Source organism: Cimex lectularius, unplaced genomic scaffold, assembly GCF_000648675.2.
Source record: "Cimex lectularius strain Harlan isolate CLEC.00 unplaced genomic scaffold, Clec_2.1 scaffold54, whole genome shotgun sequence".
In the NCBI taxonomy this organism is placed as follows: Eukaryota; Metazoa; Arthropoda; class Insecta; order Hemiptera; family Cimicidae; genus Cimex; species Cimex lectularius.
The window spans coordinates 21,495-42,667 of record NW_019392704.1 but is presented as its reverse complement, the minus strand read 5'-3'; the positions used below and the strand labels follow the sequence as shown (position 1 = coordinate 42,667).

At 33.5% G+C, this 21,173-nt stretch overlaps 1 protein-coding gene and 1 long non-coding RNA gene across 2 annotated transcripts in view; both read right to left on the bottom strand.

The window, feature by feature from the left end:
- Positions 1-21,173, bottom strand: part of LOC112126680 — a 102,882-nt gene that overhangs the window by 67,778 nt on the left and 13,931 nt on the right. The window lies entirely within an intron of this gene.
- LOC106665864 (transcription factor Sox-3-like) lies at positions 18,193-20,632 on the bottom strand. Its single transcript, XM_014392665.2, has one exon. It carries the CDS (start codon positions 20,487-20,489, stop codon positions 19,392-19,394), a length of 1,098 nt encoding a protein of 365 aa, XP_014248151.1. The 5' UTR covers positions 20,490-20,632; the 3' UTR covers positions 18,193-19,391.

Genomic DNA, 21,173 nt, shown 5'->3' with positions numbered 1-21,173 from the left:
TTATTGGACTATGAATAATGAAGGGTTTGTAATTTGATCTGCCTATCCTCGCTAGGTTGGTTTGTCAGAAGCGTTTCGGCATTATGCCATATTCAGAGTGTCTATTTTCTTTTAACAATTTTATGATTTCACACAGCAGCATCTGTTTTTGTATTATATAAGCTTTTATGATGCACGGGATTCCTGAAGATAATCTCGAGTCCGTGTGTACTCGTTCTTTTCAGAGATCTTACTTAACAATTAAACCTGTTCCTTTAGCGATAATTGCATGCATTTGTATTTTTATTATTGAAAAATTAAAATCATAAATAAACAAATGAGGAAGTTCGATAGATAAAAACCAATTGTTGATGATGTAGGCTCAAAGAAGAGAAATGGTCCTAATAACATTGGATGTGGATACAATCCAGAGAAGTTTTGCCTTGTTTGGAACATAGAACCAACAACACGGGATACGGGAAAAAATTCCTCCTCGCTGATGCAGACTATTTTTATCCACTAGAAGTGTCGTTTGTTAGTAACGTTTTATATACCTAGTAATTTAATACGATCCTGTATATTATTTTCCTATTCTAGGTTAAAAAAAAATTGTAAACTCTTGCAAAATTTACTGCCGCTGCAAAAGAATATCAACCTTGTTTCTTATTAAAAAAATTATTTTGACCTATTGTACAAAGTTGCTCTGCCAGAAAAGAAAAAAAAAAATATATATATATATATATGATGAACATGCACAACAAAGACAAATATGTTAATTTAAGAAAGTTATACTTTTATTCTCGGTTCCTAGGGGCAATTAGCAAGAATAGATATGGGGGCGAAAACGTAGGAAAAAAACCGTTTTAATTTTTCCATAAATTTGTATTCAGGTTTATTTTGGAGGTGTAAAAACGAATATTGACTTTGTTTCCTGCTGACAAAAATTAAACATCTTTGCTAAATCGCTCGGTGACTACGTCAAAATTAATTAGCCACCACTTCAATACAAAATCAATGATAGAGCGACGTTGCAAAGTAGGCCAAACTATTTTTTTTAACAAGTTTTTTGCACCTCCAAAATCAGCTGAATACAAATTTTTAGGAAGAAAAAAAATTCTATAAAATTGTTCCCCTTTCAAATGCTTTCCATTTTTGTCGAAAACTCACAAAAGTAATATAGCTTTGAAAAGATTGAACGGATCAACAGTATGCTTTTCAAGAATTTAGAACTTTATAAAGTTCGCGTAATGGCACAATTCCGCCTATAAATAAATAGTACTAGAGATCGAATACCAGTTGCCACTCTCAACACGACACGCTAGAATCGCACAATTACACAGAAGACAAACACTTTGAGCCCTGAAGATGATCTCAATGAAGATCGAAACGTTGGCACGATAAAGAAAAGGTTTTTCTGAAACCTATATCACACCAGACCGCATCTCACGATTGTTGAATAATTCTCAGTAAGTTTCTAACTTATGTTTACATGTTAACTTTCGTATTTGTTCACAAATAGGTCTTGAATATTACACTATTTGCACTTAGGATTTAGTAATTTAAGAAAAAAAATTACTAGCACTCATCCGTGAGAGTTCATTCAATTTTCAAAATTACAAGAAATTGCTTTTGCTCATATTGCATAACATTCTCACGATTGTTCAGGATTGTCCCGGCGTGAATATTACGCCGGTTCAGACAAAAGTGGCCCTCAAATTAATATATTAATCTTGTTTTCTCCAACGTGATTAGAGCTATTTCCAAACGTAAATGCTTAACAACTCTTGACATACGAACAGTTTTGCTATTTTAAACTTATTTTTTAGTCAATGTTAAAGATGTAGGCGTTTTTTCCCTTTGGTCTTTAACGAGGACAAATTGAATAAACGTATTTAAATTTATAAAAAGCATTGTACGCGTTGAGCGTAATTTGAAAACAGCAGCCTGAAGCTAATTATGGCGAGAGGATGAATGAGTTGGATAGTTTCATTCAACGAAAATATAATGTGACCTCCCCGAATGCAAATAGTGTCCATTGACTAGGTATCCCGTTGATTAAAAATTGATAAAAAGCCTGAAAAACAACCCGTTTCAGTGTTTATGTTTAAAAAAAAGGAAGCCGTCCTATTTGCCACGGTTGTAATTTTCTTAAACGACGAAGCGCTTTGGTTTTTCCGCCGTTCTCCATCACAGTAATATCCGTGTATTTCGCCGGTAGTGCACGCTCGCATATTTTTCCCTCCGCCTTCCTCCAGTCATATTCGGGGGTTTAAAACGACTTAAGCAAAGTGTTATTGATTGAAGGAGGCGGGAGGTGTCGGCAGGTCGGATTGCTAACGATGATAGATGCCCCGGGTAATTAGGTTCAGGTAGTTTCTGGGAGACTCGCCAGGTTGTGCCTTTTGCCCAAAAAATTATAAATTATCCCCAAGAGTCAAAAGTCTGCCTCTATGGGCAAACAGGAGATTTTTTTCTCCCTGGAAACCTGTTGTCTTGGGTGGCTCGGAGCATGTCGCTTCCGTTGCCTGACCAGTTAAATTAAGTGCTGTTTTGATTCACTGCGACCCACGGCTTGTTAGCCGTTCATTCATTTTCATTTTTGGCGTCTGTCTTCTTTATAAATGAAAAAAATCTTCGAGTCTCTCATATGTCCAATGCAAATTCACTGAAGTTGTTTAAATATCAAATTTTAATGTGCCGTTTTTAGAAAAAGTCAGGCATAGCACATTAATTGTTATTTACATGGTGATATGTTTGTAATTGCGTAAAATCGTTGATAATTCACATAAATTGAAGAAATAACAAATACAAATTTTTCATTGAAAAAATCTAACAATAAAAATAATCAAGGTTTTTGAGTTTATACCAAAAAAAATTAAAAAGGTAAGGTACAAATCAACTAGTAAAACTGCGAAAAGTAAAACTTCTCCGATACAAAAAATTTACTCTATTTATTACTTTACACATACAAAAAATTTAATACGAACCGTTGAAACATCTTACAAAAGAAATCTTATACATTTTTAATAAATAGGTGTTTAATGCTATTTTTCATTTTGTATAAATTTACACTATAAATAAATTGGAGATTCCTAAGTACCAATACATTAGATGTTGGAACAAACCACACAAATGTTTTATTTATATTTTCTCAACTATAAAGTTAAGGCCTCGTCCAAAAAGCACAAAATAAAACTTGAGTGGTTGAGGGGGCCTAGGTGGCCACAACATTTTAGGTGTCGACACGATGCTCATCATTGTGAGGTAATGGTCCAGGGTTCAAATCCAGCAGCCATGTATTCGAAGTCCACATCCTTCATTTTTTTTTCAAAAACACCGGCACCCCGAGGGTTCATATACCTTCGCAGTTGAAATACCCCTGTAAAAAATGTGTTCGAGGTTAAAAAAAAGAATGTCAATTTTTAAGTAAACGTACCATTGATATTACAATTTTATACCAAAAATACTGAAGAACTGTATTAATATTATATTGAAACTGACAAATCAACTAGTAAAACTCCGAAAAGTAAAACTTCTCCGATAAACATCTGCAATCTTCATGAACTATTAGCCTGCATTATCCTTTATTTTTCATTTTAAATGCTTAAAAGTTTCAAAGACTCATCTTCATGATTACATCTAATCTTATTAGAAATCGTTAATCTTCTTTGAAAAAATTGTGTATTCATGTTTATGGACAACTCATGACATATTCACTTATTTTTCAAATATTTCATATTTGACATATTTCAAATATAACATTTGTATCTTTGTTGTCTTTTAACATTTTTTATATTGATTGTTTATTAACATGTGTAATACACTAAAGAAATTTTAACATTTTTTGTCTAATGAACTTTAAACATCGCTTTTACCATGAATGAATAAATTTAAACATTCTTTTATGTTTTTTGATCAACCTTCTAAGATCTGTTAATTATCAGAATAATTAATCTTGAACAAGCTGGAAGGTTGCCGCACATGGATTCTTTTTATGCGTGTGCAAAGTACGTTAAAATATTTTTTTCACAAAAAAACAAAATTGATAGTCGTTTATTACACCCCCAAAAACCCTACAATACAAAATTTCTGCCAATTTTTTTTTTTTGAAACACAAAAATAGTGATGGCGTTGAAACAACTTCACTAACTACAGACGTTTAGAACCTTATATTAATTACCTTTGTTTGCATAACTTTCTCTACCGTAAATAAATTTGTATTTAAGATATATAAAAAAAATGTTGGAAGAGATTTTGTAAATTTCATCCTTAATTTTTTCTCTTATAATAGCAGAAAATTTAAACCTGGTTGACAAATTCGAATTGAGGAAATCAGAGAGCTTTCGAACATTTGTAATAATTTTGAATTTGAATAAAATTCAGAGGTTTTATGGATTGTTAAAAAGAACCAAAGACTTGGTAAAAAAAAAGTGTCGCGATGAATCCAGCTTAAAAATTTATTCACTATTTTCGTGGTCCGCTTGACAAATTAACCTTAAAAATTTATATATTTTAAACGCTATAAAAATTTATATTCAAAGTGTGTGGTGGTTAGTCAACGTTAGTTAATGATTATTTGGAGATCGTCTGGTGCGGTCTGGTGTTACGTACGTATTAGAAAAACATTTTCTTTATCGTGCTTAACGTTTCGATCTTTATTGAAATCATCTTCAAGGCCGAGATTTATAAACATTAATTACGGTTTTTAGTCGAGATAAAAAAGTCAATGGCACGAGAGAGCTTTAGTGAAGTATACTTCATTTTAAATCATTAAATTCACTAATTTCGTGGTACGCTTGACCAATTAATATATTACAATTAATTAAGGTTTTTAGTCGAGATAAAAAAAGTCAATGGCACGAGCGGGATTCGAACCCACTATCTTCGGCTTGATACGCTGCTTTACCACTTGAGCTATCGTGACCTCGATCCACTCGGACACCAACTTCCCATCTCAACCCCACTTTTTGAATTTTCCCTACTTTTTACCATTTTTCAAATGTCGTGTAATCGGATTGGATTCTCGACGACAAATGAAATGGCCACGAAGAGGTTTAGTGAAGTATACTTCATTTAGAGAAATTAAGAATTTATATTATTTCACATCTTACATATATTTGTATAATGTAAACAATGTTTATAAATCCCAGGCCCTGAAGATGATCTCAATAAGGAAAATGTTTTTCTAAAACCTACGTCACACCAGACCGCATCTCACGATCTCCAAATAATTATATTGAAAGGTATTAGTGGTTGTTTAAAACGAATCAGATTTTTTAAACTTATTTTTTTAACCTACTGGTTCGCAACGTATTTTGGTTGTTGTAACTTTTCATCTAAGTAAAACTCATTTAATACGATCTTACAAATTATTTTAATTTACTAGATAAAAAATGAATCGGCTGATATATAACAATCTTGAAGTAAAACACAACACAGAACCCTCTATTTAAATTAATTAATTAACTATTTTTTTATTGTCTTTTACAGTTCATCGCAAGAACGCTTGGACATGTCTAATATTTTCCCAGCTAGTATCACCAAAAAGTTTCATTAGTTTCATGAAAATCTTTTAGATCCAACCTCCGTAGTCTCTCCTTGTAATAAATTTTCATTTTATTGGATTTATGAGTATGTTTATATATTATTTATAACGAATTAACAAAAATGTATTATGTTTTTCTTGTTTTTACTTTTTTACTTGGATATTTATTCCAAGATGTTCGGAAAACATGTCGATAAGCTCCAAGTTATATAATTATTTACTTTCGTATTGTGACGTTTTATTTATTAAAGCCATCACCAAAAGGTAAAAAATGTGAAAAATAAACGGTAACAAACCGGTTAGGATTAAAAAGCATAAGCAAACAAAAAACATCGATACATTTCTGCAGTATTTCCATTAGTAATTATCAAAGAAATTACTTAAACAATGCACTTTATAAATGTTATTATTACTACACACGAAACCTAGTAGGCCATTATGGACTTCTTTTAGACAAGATTCTTAGCAACTCAGAATAGGGTTTAACGATAAGGGATTTTGTTTGTTTGTTTATATAACAGAATAAAGACAACCTTAAACGTATTTATTTATTTTTGTTTAAATCAACAACTGTCCCTATGTTTATTTTGATAAGATGAGAAATAACAAAAAAGTAAAAAATATTTTGTGTCTGTAAAAAATACTGCACTTTTACTATTGGGTACCACAATTATATTGTTTTGAAACATGTGTTTATGTATTCTCGATTTTGAATTATTGGTAGTGTATTAAAATAATAATATATATGCCAATTTAACAATCTTGCTGCTCTCTATTTTAGGTGTTTTACAAAATTATGAGATTTTTCTGTGTGACCTGTGGCCTGCGATTTGTTCATCATCGATAATTTTAGTCTTTTGGTCATCGTTGCTTTGATCTGTCGGAACCATTTCTCCTATCCTCGTCATCTTCAATTGTTGCCTGTGCGATGTCTAGTCGTATAGTTTTGTTAGTCAAGGTGAAATGCGGAAAGAACCAAAAACGATCGTGAACGGTCAAACGGGTTTATCACGTGTAAGAATTAATAATTTTTAAAGCAAATAAACGATATGTTATTATAATCGATTATAGCGAACATTCATCAACAAAGTATGTGAATCTATTGTTGACATTATTTCTTGGATACAGTACTGATGATGGCGAGATGCCGAAAAGCGTCTGATAAATTACAAGGAAGATAACAGAACAAAAGTGAACGAAAACTACTAAAGTGTCAATTTTGTAAAGGTTTGTTTAAAAAATTAACTGTAATAAAACACTATTGTTATTATTAATATTAAAGCAGATAAGGAAAATAAAGAAAAATAAAACAGTTGAAGTTGAACAATAATTCCATTCTCGAGTTTTCGTGGTCCGGTTGACCAATTAATATCTTTCAATTAATTAAGGTTTTTAGTTGAGATAAAAAAGTCAGAGTAGTAGAATCACTTGAGTAGTAGAGTAGCGGCATATCAAGCCGAAGGTCGTGGGTTCGAATCCCGCTCGTGACGCTGACTTTTTTTTATCTCAACTAAAAACTTTAATTAGTTGATTGAACAATAATGTTTGATTATTTTTTGGTTTAAACTATTTGTTTTATATTCTTTATAATGCAGTGGTAAAGAATAAATTGTTTTGATTACATAATTTTAATGGTTATTTCTGACTGAAATAATTGACGCAAATCTAATGTTGTTTTGTAATTAACTTTATTTTATGTGTGTGGGTTAAGGTTGATTACATTTTATCAGGATTTGGACCATTTGGCCACAAATTCTATACCGTCTTTCCACATCACAGGATTTATATCCTACTTTCAACACCCCTTCGAACACCCCGACAGCCCTTTATCCCCCACAAATGCATTATCGATTCGCGTATAAATAGTGGATCGGTTAATGATCTGTCATTAAGCCGATTCAATGACCAGTTGATTCGAGTATTTTCTCCCCGTTTTGCGGTGGGGATGGAAACAGATTGGCCGCCCTTCTGTGGGAACCCGGATCAGGTGGTGTGATTTAATTTGGGGTCTGTTTGGATTGACCACATGGCAGTGAGAGTCATGCTAGACTTACCACCCTTGGTTCGTCGCATACCGTTCAATTAAGTTTCGTGCTCTCCCCGTGGGACCCTGGGCGACCTCAGGATATCCCGTGTATGATTTACTTTATTAATCGGTGACTTTTTTCCACGAGAGAACGACGCGATTTAACTTACATCACACCGGCAGCCACCTGCTGTGCTAGTCCTGGAACTCGGAAGCCCGAAATCTGTCGATGTTCGTGCAAAACAAAATTCTATATCTCTTTTTTTCAGTAATCTTCCTTAACTTAAAGTTAAACAAAAGGTTCTGTTGTGATATTTCCTCTTGCGATTTGTCATGCGTTTTGGTACCGTGAAGATGATGAGAGAAGCCAACATTTGTCTAACAAACCAAAATTGATTAAATTTTATTATGAATAATTATGTGTAATGGTAGAATGCTATTTAGATATGATTTAAGTGTTAGATGCAATTATGAAATTTAAAAAAAAATCTTTACTCAAATGTAGAGTAGATTTTGCCAAATTTAGAAGAGTACAAACCAGATATATGTACTTACACAAGATCCACAAATAAATAATAACTTGCTTGAACCTTTAATTCATGTTGTTAAGGTCTTCTTTTTTATTTTATTTTTTCTGAAAGGATTCTTTAATTGCTAATGATTTGAACAGTAAGATGAACGAACTACTTTTAATTAATTATTCTTTTTATGTAAGGTCTTGGTTGAGATAAAAAAGTCAGTGTCACGAGCGGGATTCGAACCCACGACCTTTGGCTAAATAGGCCGCTGCTCTACCACGAGCTATCGTTACTTTGATCCTCTCGGACACCAATTCTCCATTTCAACCTACAACCGTTCGAATTGTCCCTCTTTTTGCCATTTTCACTTTTTATCTCAACCAAGACCTTACATAAAAGAATTATTAATTGAAAGAATTAACTTGGTCAATTGACCACTAAAACGTAATTGGATTAAGATGAACGTTTGATATATCACATCCAATAAATATCATCAAATATTATCATTTGATCAAAGAAAATCTAAAAAATAATAATAATCTCACCTCTTAAATAATAATAACAAATCTTATCCATTTTGTTTTTGAAATGTTGAGGATCAAGTGTTAAATATGAACTATTTCTACCACTTCACTCTAATTTAAGTATTGTTTAATGTTCCATAGAATTGATATTTCAAACTTCAGTATTTCTTGTGGTTTATTATTCCCGAAAAAACAATTGTGTAATAAATTAACCCTAGATATCTACCAGATCATAATTTTTTAATATTGCATGATGAAAAAAATGTGGAAAACCATGATTTACGACGTACAGTAATAAAAAATACCATTCCGATCTAGAGAAAAAAAAGGCCAAACCGGATATATTACTGCCCAGTTCTAAATTACTAATATTATAAACAAACATTTTTTAGTATTTGGCTCCGGTTATTCCGTTATGATTAGTGTAAGGCAAATATTAAGTTGAGCAATTATCTCAAATTAAAGTTAATAAAAGGACATAATGCGGAATAATTTAGATAAACCAGATAAACGAACTACCTGAAGGGTTTGCATTATCATTATAAGATTATGTATGATGATGATGACATCCAAGTATACTAACTTTAGTAATAAAGAGAAAAAAAATCGACAATATTAGGTTATCAACTGATGTGCTATGAGTTTAACATGCTATTTATAAATGGTTTATATATATTTTTTTAAATGGACCTTTCCTGCCTACGAATAGTCCAAACCAGATCAGCAAACGGTATGTCATTAGCACAACACAGTATTAGCTGAACGCTAGATTTGGAAATAACCATCTTATTGTTATTAATTAAATAACAAGAGAAAATAAATTATTAACCAGATGATTATTCGGAAATCGTGGGATGCGATATAGGTTTCAGAAAAACATTTTCTTTATCGTGCCAATGTTTCGATCTTTATTGAAATCATCTTCAGTGCCTAGAAATTACAAACTTTGTTTAAATTTAACAAATACATGTAGGATGTGGAAAAAGTGATACTTTGATTGAATATAAAAAAATATTTTTTGCCTTGTGTAAATTTACTTTTTTCCACATCCTACATGTATTTGTTAAATTTAAACAATGTTTGTACATCTCAGGCCCTGAAGATGATCTCAATAAAGATCGAAATGTTGGCACGACAAAGAAAATATTTTTCTGAAACCTACGTCACACCAGACCGCATCTCACGATCTCCGAATAATCGTCGACTAACAGTCACTAATCATCACACATTAACCAGAATGAAGTATATCTCTACTAATGAATATCTACTAAATAAAACCCAATTATTTCACGATCTCGAAATAACAATTTTTTTTACGAGGTTCGCAACAGCAGAGGTCATATCAACCCTCAGGGTGCCGGTGTTTTTGAAAAAAATAAAAAGGCAGTATGTCGGGATTTAATGCAGGGCCGCTGGATTCCAACCCTGGACCTATACCTTACAGTGATGAGAGCCATGTCAACGCCTAAACTGTTGCTGCCACCGACGCCCATACAATTAGTATTATTAGATTATACATGTATGTAAAAACAAAAGAAAATAAATTATTAACCAGAATGAAGTATATCTCTACTATTGAATATCTACTAAATTTTTTTTCAATTTAAAAATTGTGTTTTTTTCATTATTAAATTTTACAGAAAGATAAATTGCGAAGCAGGTGGTCACACAACCAATAATTAGGTGCGTGCAAATTTGTTTTATGTTGTGAATGACTGCGTACAATTTATTATCCCATTGTATAAATCACAACAGACGGATGATAAGGCGTACAAGATTAACCTGAATAGAAAGAACCAAAATCGATATTCAATCACAACTTGAGCCGATCTGTCTTTATATTTGTCTAAGGGCCGAAAATAGAACGTTCTTACATATATTAAATATAACGAAGCAAGCTAAATAATAGTTTTATACAGTTGAGATTGGATAAAAGAAATTTAATGGTTTATAAACAAGTACAGAAAGGTTAAGGGGAGCCACGTTGTGTATATTTTTCAGAAAAACTAATAAGAACTTTTATAAATATATGTAAGAGCTACCTTTTTCTTCTAGAGGCTAAATGGACCGAGAATCAAACTTCCGTCGAAAATTTAGTAGGAGTAAAACGCGTCCGACCAACGATAATAAGCGGACCCGGAGATGATGAGTAATGATCAAACTTTTCCAAACAGTTCGTCGATCCACTAAACTTTATAATTTTCCCCGATCGACTTGAAGATCCATTATATCAACGAACATAGTAAAACAAAGCTGTTAAATTGTTCTCTCACACGTCAATCATGTCACGCTGATCCAAAGTAGCAAAGAATTACTTTAACACTTGTCGTCGTACCGAAACTGTTTTCGATTTTAATTTGTGATTTTTGAATTAATTGTTGTCAAATTCATTCATATACAAGTGAAAAAATACATAATTGTTTTACATAAGGACTTCTGACATTTTACTGTTCTTTGAAAAATACGATTTGACCTTTGAGTAAGGTAATGTTTTACCTATAAATAAGAATTTTTTTTGTTTAAAAGGCTGTTTATAAAGTATAAAGGCCCGAACAGGGAGTGCATAACAATTGTGTTCTTTAGAAATACCGATCCACCGGGTGTTGATGTGAAATCCCACCGACATTCTTCGAAGTACTTACTGCTTTTTCGCTTTTACTTATTACGATGTGTATCCTGGTTGTACAATTACTGCTGAATTTTTCAGAAGTTTATTGTTTATGTAAATGTTATTATAATGTATAAGAAATTAACTTACCTTGATGAAAACTTGTACCAAAAGTAACGTGATCTTCCTAGAGCAGTTTACCTGAAAAGAACCTGTCGAAATGCAGTACAATAAACTTTTCAGTCTTCTTTAATTTATTTTTGTCCCATGAAAACAATATAATCGAGAAGTTCTCCTATTTTAATAATGTTTATTACAATATATTTATTTTTGCCCATTTAAAAAAAAAATTATAACAATTTTTCGCAGTTAAACTAAAGCACATGCTGTCATTATTTTACTATCGGTTGGACGTTTTTATTGAAATTAAAATTCTTACAGTATACAATCAGAGATAGGATCAGAAAACAAAATTGAAAAATCGTCGGTCTGGTTATTAATAGTGACGCCAGAATTACCCATGAAGGGTCATATTAATCTGACCTAATGTCTGACTTAAAAAAACTCTCGAAGAGGACTTTAAGTAATGTAGGTAAACGAATTCTATCAAATCTAACCATCCTCTACTATATTTTGAAAATGCAATATTCTCCTAATACGTATAAGCAATATGATTCGAAAAATAATATTTAAAATTTATTTCAGTGTTATTTTATGCTTCAGAGATTCAAAGCACCTTCATTCGTTCACTCTGAGTTTTGATCAGATGGGTGTTTCACAACATTGCATTGTTCAAGTTAATGGAATAATTGATTAAATTTATTTTTAACATAAATATATTACGAAAGATACGTAAGTGATCAAAATTGAATGTTAATGAATGTGAAAGTTTATCAGGTAAACTGAAAGAAAAAATAAACCGTTTCATGATTTATGGCTTAAACCGAGCATTTTTTGTCTTAATTTTGTCAATTCATTCAAAGGTCTTTTTTGAACATAATTTTGTATAATAACATACAAGTAAGCTCTAGACCGGTATGTTTATCTCGGTAGAAACATTTCTGGCTTTACCTTGGGCCCTGGTTGAATAAAACAGAGGAAAAATGTACGAATAAGCGGTGAAACTGAAAAGAAGGCGGAAAAGACAAGAAAAGAGGATTAAGGCGATTTAAAAATCTTCTTCCCCTCGAACTTCAAAGGAGGTGCAATCTGATTTGAGAAAGGAGGAAAGAAATAGACGAGAAATTTACAACTTGGTACTTAGTCATGTTTAAGGAAAGGCAAACGATTAAATTAATTTTTCGCTACTCATTATAATTTTCAACCGTAGAACTCTCTTGCTCTAACAAAACAAAAATACCATCGTTTAAGAATAGTTTAATAAACTTAACACATGTGATCTTTTATACAGTTTTAATTCACATTGGCCACCTTAGGTTCATAATTAATTTAAAAATTTATTTTCATGAAATATTGTTACCTGATTTAAAAACCAATAACTATTCTACTATGTAGAAAATATAATCAAGTTACTTACCTGACAGTATTCGATTTGAATTCTATACAAAACATATTAATCTATGATTAACCATTTATTTATTGTTTTTGTAAGCCTAAGTGTATTTATTTCTACAGTAGAACAACTATAAATATCATCTATCGAAATATGGAAGAAAAAATGTTTGAAATGTAAGCAAAATCAAGTAAATTGTACATGTGAAAAACGTAAAAGTACTTTATATAAACAAATAATTATCTTATTTAATATATATTTTTAAAATGTAATTATGTATATTGGGGGAGTAAGTAGTCTGTAAAACAGGGCAAAACAATTATGGTTAATTGCTAGATTCATAAAAAATTATTTACTTATGCCACAGTTTTTCTTCTGATTTTAAAAAATACGTGTCATTGTTTTCATCTATGTCTAAACTTACTGATCTGGTGAAAAAATAACCTTTTAATTTATTTAGAAAATTTATGTTTATAATCGGAAAAGAAATTGTTCATTTTTACCATTTACAATACTGAAACACGTCCCAAATGAGACAAACATGTCCAATATTGGATATTTTGATTTGTCGTTGTAAGAATTCATGATAGATTTTCGATTGCCATTTATCCTTTAGACCCGCTTAGTCCCTTATAGCGTGAAGCCAAAACGCACCTGAATAAACTAGTGTGACTAAGCGGACCCAAAGTAGAGACGAAATGATCAATTTATAACGGAAATCCTCTTCCTCCTGAACTTCAAGAGGTAATGTATTATATTTTTTAAAAAGTTTAAACTGATATTAATAAACGGATATTAAAGTGAAATATATGGAAAAGGGAAAAATAAAATTTACGCTGACCGTTATTTGGCAGCTTTCCTCTTTTGACAAACGTATCCACGCGGGCAGATGTTTGCCGGCAGCCCCTGGCCTAATTTTAACGAGGAGAACTCACAGGCGGGACGATTTATTTCGTTTTTTCAACTATATACTTCATATAAACCTAAATGTAGCAAACAATATTGAAAAATATATTGTTTGTCATATATACTGGGTTTCCCGAAGTCGAGTGACGGATAAAATTTCTTAAGAATGATTATTCGGAGATCGTGAGATGCGGTCTGGTGTGACGTAGGTTTAAAAAAAACATTTTCTTTACCGTACCAACGTTTCAATCTTTATTGAGATCATCTTCAGGGCTCAAAGTGTTTGTTTTCCGTGTAGATGTGTCATTCTTATGTGTCGTGTTGAGAGTGCCCTAAACACCACACATTTCTTAAGAATATCCTTCTTTGATTCTCTCAATATTAGTTGGCGTGTTTTTTTTTCGACGTATGTATTTAACTCAATTTGAACAATTATTGACATAACCCTCTTTTCACTGCAACCACATATACAGGGTGTTGCAAGGTTAAATGGCAACACTGCCATGATGGATTCGCTAAATAAAACGTAGTTCAATGCTACCAGAAAGAGGTATATTTAGAGGTATCCATCTGACTTTTTCGCGAGATATTAACATTTTTGTGATTTTAGTTTAAAATCAGATTTTTTCACATTAAATTGTAATTTCTCAACTTTAGAGGCGTCCAGCAGCACAAATCTGATTTTCATTTCGCAAACTACTTTAAATTTTTCACAAGATAACAAAATTCCAATTGAAAACTTCGCGCTTCCTAATGCACACTGCTCAAATAAAAACAAATGGGAAAATCATGTTGTGTTTTTAAATATTCAATCGTGGCTTGTGCAATCACTTTTCCATTAAAATTTTCGGGGATTTCACTAAGTTACCTTATTTTATAAGTATTCTAAGGACATATTCAGTTTTACCTTTTTTAGAACTTCTCTTAGTGAAATCTCCTTTGCAAGATTGAAAAACGTTAACCCAAGGAGACAACCCAAGAACATCGTATATTGACATATTTTTAATAAAAACATTTATTGGTTATATAGTTATAAAAGCCTTGTTCTGCTGTCACTTAACTACGTTTTATTTAGTGAATCCACAATGGCAGTATTGACATTTAACTCTGTAACACCCTGTATATGCAAATGGTTGCAGTGAAGAGAGGGTTATGCCAATAATTGTTCAAATTGATTGAAATACATAAATGAAACAAAAACCACGCCTACTAATATTGAGATAATCAGAAAAGTATATTCATGAGAAATTTTATCCGTACCTCGATTTCGGGAAAAAGTTTAAACTTTTAAAGCGATATCACGAAAGTTTTTTTTCTTGTCTTATCTCACTTTTCACTGTAAACACAGACATTATCATAAAAGTGTTAATAATTTGTGTAAAATTATTAACACTAAAACACTAAAAAAAAATCAATTTCAAAATTACAATAGTTTGACTTTACTAGGGGATGTATGGACGCTAAGAATTGTTTTCTACGCACTTATGAACTTGTAAGTTGAAAGATTTTAACGACCTGTTTCTTTATGCTATTATCAGAGAGATCTGCATATAAATCTAACGTTAACGAGCTGAACGGATTAAATTAGATTTTTTGATGCTTAAACGACTTAATTACGACCCGTATTTCTTCTATTTTCGAACAAATAAATAGATATATGGCGGTGGGATGTTGTGGACCTCAGCTTAATACTCTGTTTATGAGGTTGATGATATCACAATATTACGGTCACAATAAAACTCTTCTTTATTGTGGCCTGATATCATCAACCTCCTAAACAGTGTATTGAATAATTTTATATTTGAAATATAAACCATAGAGGTGTTAAAAAGGTGTAGTCCTACATTTTAGAAGACGTAATTTCTAGGATTTTCGGAACATGGAGGACTCGGCGTCAACCAGGTGGCGGAGGGTACATGGTAAACATGAAGGCCTCTTGTTCCCATATAGGAGGGGTTACTCCCCTCCCGAAAATCCACCCCTCGAGGGGACCCACGACCACTCACCGGGTGGGAAGGGGGTTAAATCCGGAGAAAATACGCGCCGGGATTTATTTACCATGGCGTATAACCCGAAGCATGGCCCTCAATTATTTGCCGATGTAAAATCTCATCAAGTAGCTGGGAATTATTAACTTGTTAAATAGAATTCGATTTGCAGTTTGATCGCTTCCAAGCATCCCTAGTTGGTTTGAATTCGCGGTCTCGTTTTTACATTCGACAATAAACAAATCCACAACTGACTATGGCGAAATGTGCCAGGCAGACCAAAACTATCCTCCCTGGTCCAGCACGATGATCCCCTGGCAGACCAGTAAAATCGGAAACGACCCAACTTCAGACCCATCTATGTCCTAAACCATCACAATACATTATATAGATACATAAATAATACCTGTGTCTAACAGCGATACGATATATTATGAACTTATAACAATATCGTATTATTTCTGTGATAATAGGCATTTGTTAACCTGTTCTTGTTGTGACAGTTTATTTTTTTCTACAATATTCTGGTAAATTGGGCATTCTGTACAAATAACTCAACATGACACGCAAGAATGGCACAATTACGCAGAAAACAAACACTTTGAGCCCTGAAGATGATCTCAATAAAGATCGAAACGTTGGCACGATAAACAAAATGTTTTCTGAAACCTACGTCACACCAGACCGCATCTCACGATTTCCGAATAATCATTGAACAAATAACGATGACAAAATCATCTCAGTATTTCAACCGTTACCTCATTAACTGAATAATACAGGTTTATTTCATAAATCACAAATATTTTCGCATGTTTTTAATTTGCATTCTTAAAAGCATAAATTGTCAAAACCTCTATTATATTGATTTAGCGCCAATTAATTTTTCTTTGCCTATTTGTAGTATGTTTATATATTTTATGTTTTTTCTCTTTAAAACGGTGTTTTTAAACATTTAAACAGTCATGATCCCATAGACACTTTTGGGCCAAAATCCGCGTATGCTTTTAGCATATAGGTACTGGACGATATTTCTCAAATAAAAAAGAGGTCACATAAAGAAAGGTGTACTCGTTGGCTCCATAAAGAGAGCGTGCAGGAAATAACGGTATGAGAGTTGTCCTTGAGCGCCCTCGCTGGCGTATTTGTGTCCCCTGTCCAAATTTTTGGGCATGTTTTGTGCATAGTTTTCACAAATGAATTTATTACCGTGCATGTGTAGTATGAGAGGGCCGATAGTGGAATAATGCCCCCTCGATCAGGGTAGCAGAATAATAATAATAGTATAATCTGGTGATGGAGGAATATCAAGTACTCCACCTCCCTAAGCGAATGGTATGTAAATAGCAAAAGAATGAATTTAACAATGAGTGAAAGTGTTAGCGTTTCTAAATTTAAAAACTGCATGTTCTGGCTGTCGAAATGACTAGCTATCGACAGCCCCTGGAGCCTACTTCAACAGCGGGACGGATAAAGTCCTGGACTTCCAAAACCCGAAAAAAACTCGATTCTGTACATGTTGGTATGTATGCAGAGGTGATCTCAGATAAATCAATCTGTCAAGCACGCCTTAATATATAAAAACATTCACCGATCCTTATAAACAATTTTGGTCCAGAAGCAATTGACATTAAAACATATTAAATAAATCTTTTTAAAGACATAGGAATTGATAATAATGCAATATTAAAAACAAAATGTAACTAAAGTACTGAAAATATAATTTAAAGTAAATAGTGGTTATTAATATCAACAAGTATATTTTTTCGGCTTAGAATTAAACTTAGACAAATTAAAATAATTTTTTGGTTTTTATCTGTTAAATTTATTTGACGGTAGTTAAACATGGAAAGACCATTCAAGCATTTGAACGCCTCTAATGTGCCTTTTGACGCGTTATTATTTTTTAGCTGTAAACTATTTTTCGTATTATTAAGTTCAAGATAAAATAGTGTTCTAGTATTATACAAATAGTATAAACAGATTGTAAAATAACAAACCGGTGTTAGTAGTTATAATAGTAAAAATTGAAAAAGGTATTTAAAAGTTCAAAATTTTTGCCTCGTTGAAAGTCTCAATAAATATGTTCATATTGGAATAAAATTTATAAAAAAAATCCGGATGTGGAGTAAATACGCAAATATCATAGTTGGAAATTAACAAAAAAATTATATTTATAAAACGGTGATATTAAAGGAAAATCGTTTCAAAAGATCGGAGCCACACGGTTCTAATGAATTGGAACATTTTCAATAACAAAAATTCCGAAATATACCCTGATTTAGACATACAAACATAGAACTGTCATAGCGAGACGTGCCTTCATTCAAAATCCCGTATAATTGTAACGCTTTTGAAAATTATTACGGCATGACGGGTTTACAATTGTTTTGCTTGAAAATTGACGAAATGACTACTCCGGGTGGACTGGAAATTATTCTAAACTCTATAATTTCCCCATTGTGCGTCCCTCCTACCCAGTCGTTCAACTCACTTTAGGGGGAGAACTCTCTAGTTGGTTTCTTTTGAACCATCTCTTGTTAATAAAGAATAAAGTGTGAAAAGTTTGTGAAATGAGAAAAAACTCAGACATTATAAACTTATTTATAATATATTCACATAATTATAGCCAATGACTATATGACACTCACTGTACATAAATAGCATAGGAAAATTTGATTTGTACATTTAAAAAAAATGAAAATTAATAACAAATAATGAAATAGCGCCATTATACACTATACAAATGAATTGTATTTAAATATTTTTTTTGTTTATTCAATAAATTACAAAAATCACGAGGACAATTATCCCCAGGTAGGTTACCGTACAAATATTTATAAATTATACAATTTCAAAAACAATTGACAATAAAAAATAAACTTGATACATATAAACAGATTTTTTTTAAATATTTATCAATGTTTTGTCGTATACTTTCAGCCCGAATGCAAAACCAGTTAACAAGTTGTAAAAAAAAAGAAAAACAACAACAGGCCAAATGTTAACTACAATTTTAAACGACGTGAGAAATTAAAAAATATATATATAAAAAAATTTTACTATGACAATTATTAAGAATTACGTACAAACTATTAATAGATCGAACTTCCAACGATGCTCATTTTACATAATTTACTTTTTAATTTGTAACATTATTGCAAGTGACGGCACTTAAGGTACCATTTGAAAAAATTTGTAATCGCACAAAATAAAAATTTACCCAACGTCATGTTCTATATGATTAAAATTTGTACTGTTTTAAAGCTTGTTGTAAAATAAATCACTCGTTTTCGGTTTCCAACGGACAAGATAACGAAATATGGCCTACTTTGTTTTAAACATATATATATAATATATATATATATATATATATATACTTTAATCTATATATTTTTATTTTATAACTTAACGCGATATATTTACAAACACCTAGAATCCTTGAGCACACAGAAATATTATTTTATTTTCCGGGTAAATGTTCATCGTCCATTATTCTTTTTGAATATCAAACCACTAAAAAGCAACTATTTTACGATTTACGCAATTAATTAATACGTAAAAGAATTAAATTTATATTTACCAGACAAACAACTGGATGATGTGTTGATGACATAGTGTGGTCTTTAGTGGTTTGTTATAAAATCTCTCTGTCGATCGTGGATCACTAGGTAACTTAACCCTATTATGTACACAGTGTGAGACAGCCGCTTACAGGCAAGTTGGCACAGAAAGAGATGGATCACAAATTGTAGTCGAATTGCTGCTGGAAGCGGCAGTCCTGTCCCTACATATGGGATAACGCCAGCGGATCGGGCGAACCCGTGGGATATCCGGAGTGAAGGTGAGATAGCCTGGCGTTCTGCTGATGAGGGTCGACGGAGTTGTTGGGATCCGAGGGCAGGTACATAGAGATCATTTGTCTCAGGTCGCCGGTCCCTCCCGTCGGTACGTATTCCCGCTTGATGCCCGAACCGACTAGCGGCGGCTGAGGCGTCGGCGTGTGGATACCGCCCGAAGACGGCGATACGGGTTCCGATTTGATGCTGCTCCCTCCGGGGCTGTTCTGCTGCATGCTCGAGTGGTAAGGTGAGGCTCCGCCCGTCCCGGTCGTTCCATACATCCCGTACGAACCGCCGTTCATGTACGCCGAACCCGGGTGCATCTGGCTCATGTCGTACCTGGGGTAACCGGGCGTCATGTGGCTCCCGTACGCCGAATGCTGCTGGTAAGCGGAAGGGTCGTGAGGCATCATGTATCCGTTCGGCATGTAGCCGTTGGGCATTTGGTACATTTCCCTGTTCACTACTTGTTGTACTCCTCCGTTGTTGGACTGTCCTCGCTGTTCGACACTGTTGTTCGGCAGTAGAGAACCCGCCGTCAACGGATATTTGTCCTTCTTCAATAGCGTCTTCGTTTTCCTCCTCGGCCGGTATTTATAATCCGGGTGCTCCTTCATATGGACGGCGCGCAACCTTTTCGCCTCGTCGATAAACGGCCTTTTCTCGGATTCGCTCAACAACTTCCACTCCGCACCCAGCCGTTTCGAAATTTCCGAATTGTGCATTTTGGGATTTTCTTGGGCCATCTTCCGCCTTTGGCCTCTGGACCAGACCATGAAAGCGTTCATCGGCCTCTTCACCCGGTCCATGTTACTGTTCTTACTCGTATTGTTGTTATTATTGTTCTGTTGGTGGTGAGGGTGTTGCTGCTGCGGCTGGACCAGCTGGTGCTGTTGATGCAGCGACTGAGGGGGCGGAGGAGGCGGTTGTCCCATCACGTTACCGTGCACCAAAGAACCCAAACTACCGTATGAGGATACCGAATGACCGTGGTGGTGAGGGGCCAGCAGGCCCCCCTTCAGGTCCGTCTCCATCGTAAGCATATCGTCTTCCCTTTGGGCGTACAGTTTGGCGTTACACACTTAACACTTTCACGACAACACTTGACCACACAGAGAACGTGTCTGCTCTGCCTAGCGATATCTTGGACACTGAACGGATCGGCAGGCAGCTCCGTCGGGCTGCTATTCGCCCCGCTCCCCACCCGTCCACCGAAACCCCCTCCACGACTATTGATTGACGTTCCCGCCTGCCATGTTTCCCCTCACCCAATGGGAAGCCTCCTCCTCCCGACGTCACCGGCTCACCCCGCCTTCCCACCCCCTTCCGATACACCGCTCTTCCCCCAACCAGGTAAACGAATTCCACAACTTGTTGACTAACAACTATTTCTACTTACTTATTGCAACCACATTGGATTATTTTACGTTTATTTCCACTCATTAAACCATTTAAAAGACATAAAACAATGTACAAATACAGACCCATCAGCTATAGCTTTCTTTTCGCGTTACAATCTCGAAGTTCAACATAGCTTTCCACCTATCAGAACATACAGCACGCTATGTTTACACTTATTTCAAACAGTAAAATAAAATTAAATTATTCTAAAATCATATTTATTCACCCAAATTAAAACCATTTATAAAAATAATCGTGATTGGCAGCTATTAGAAATTCATACAAATACAGAAAAAGTAAAATCCTGGAATATATTGCATATACAT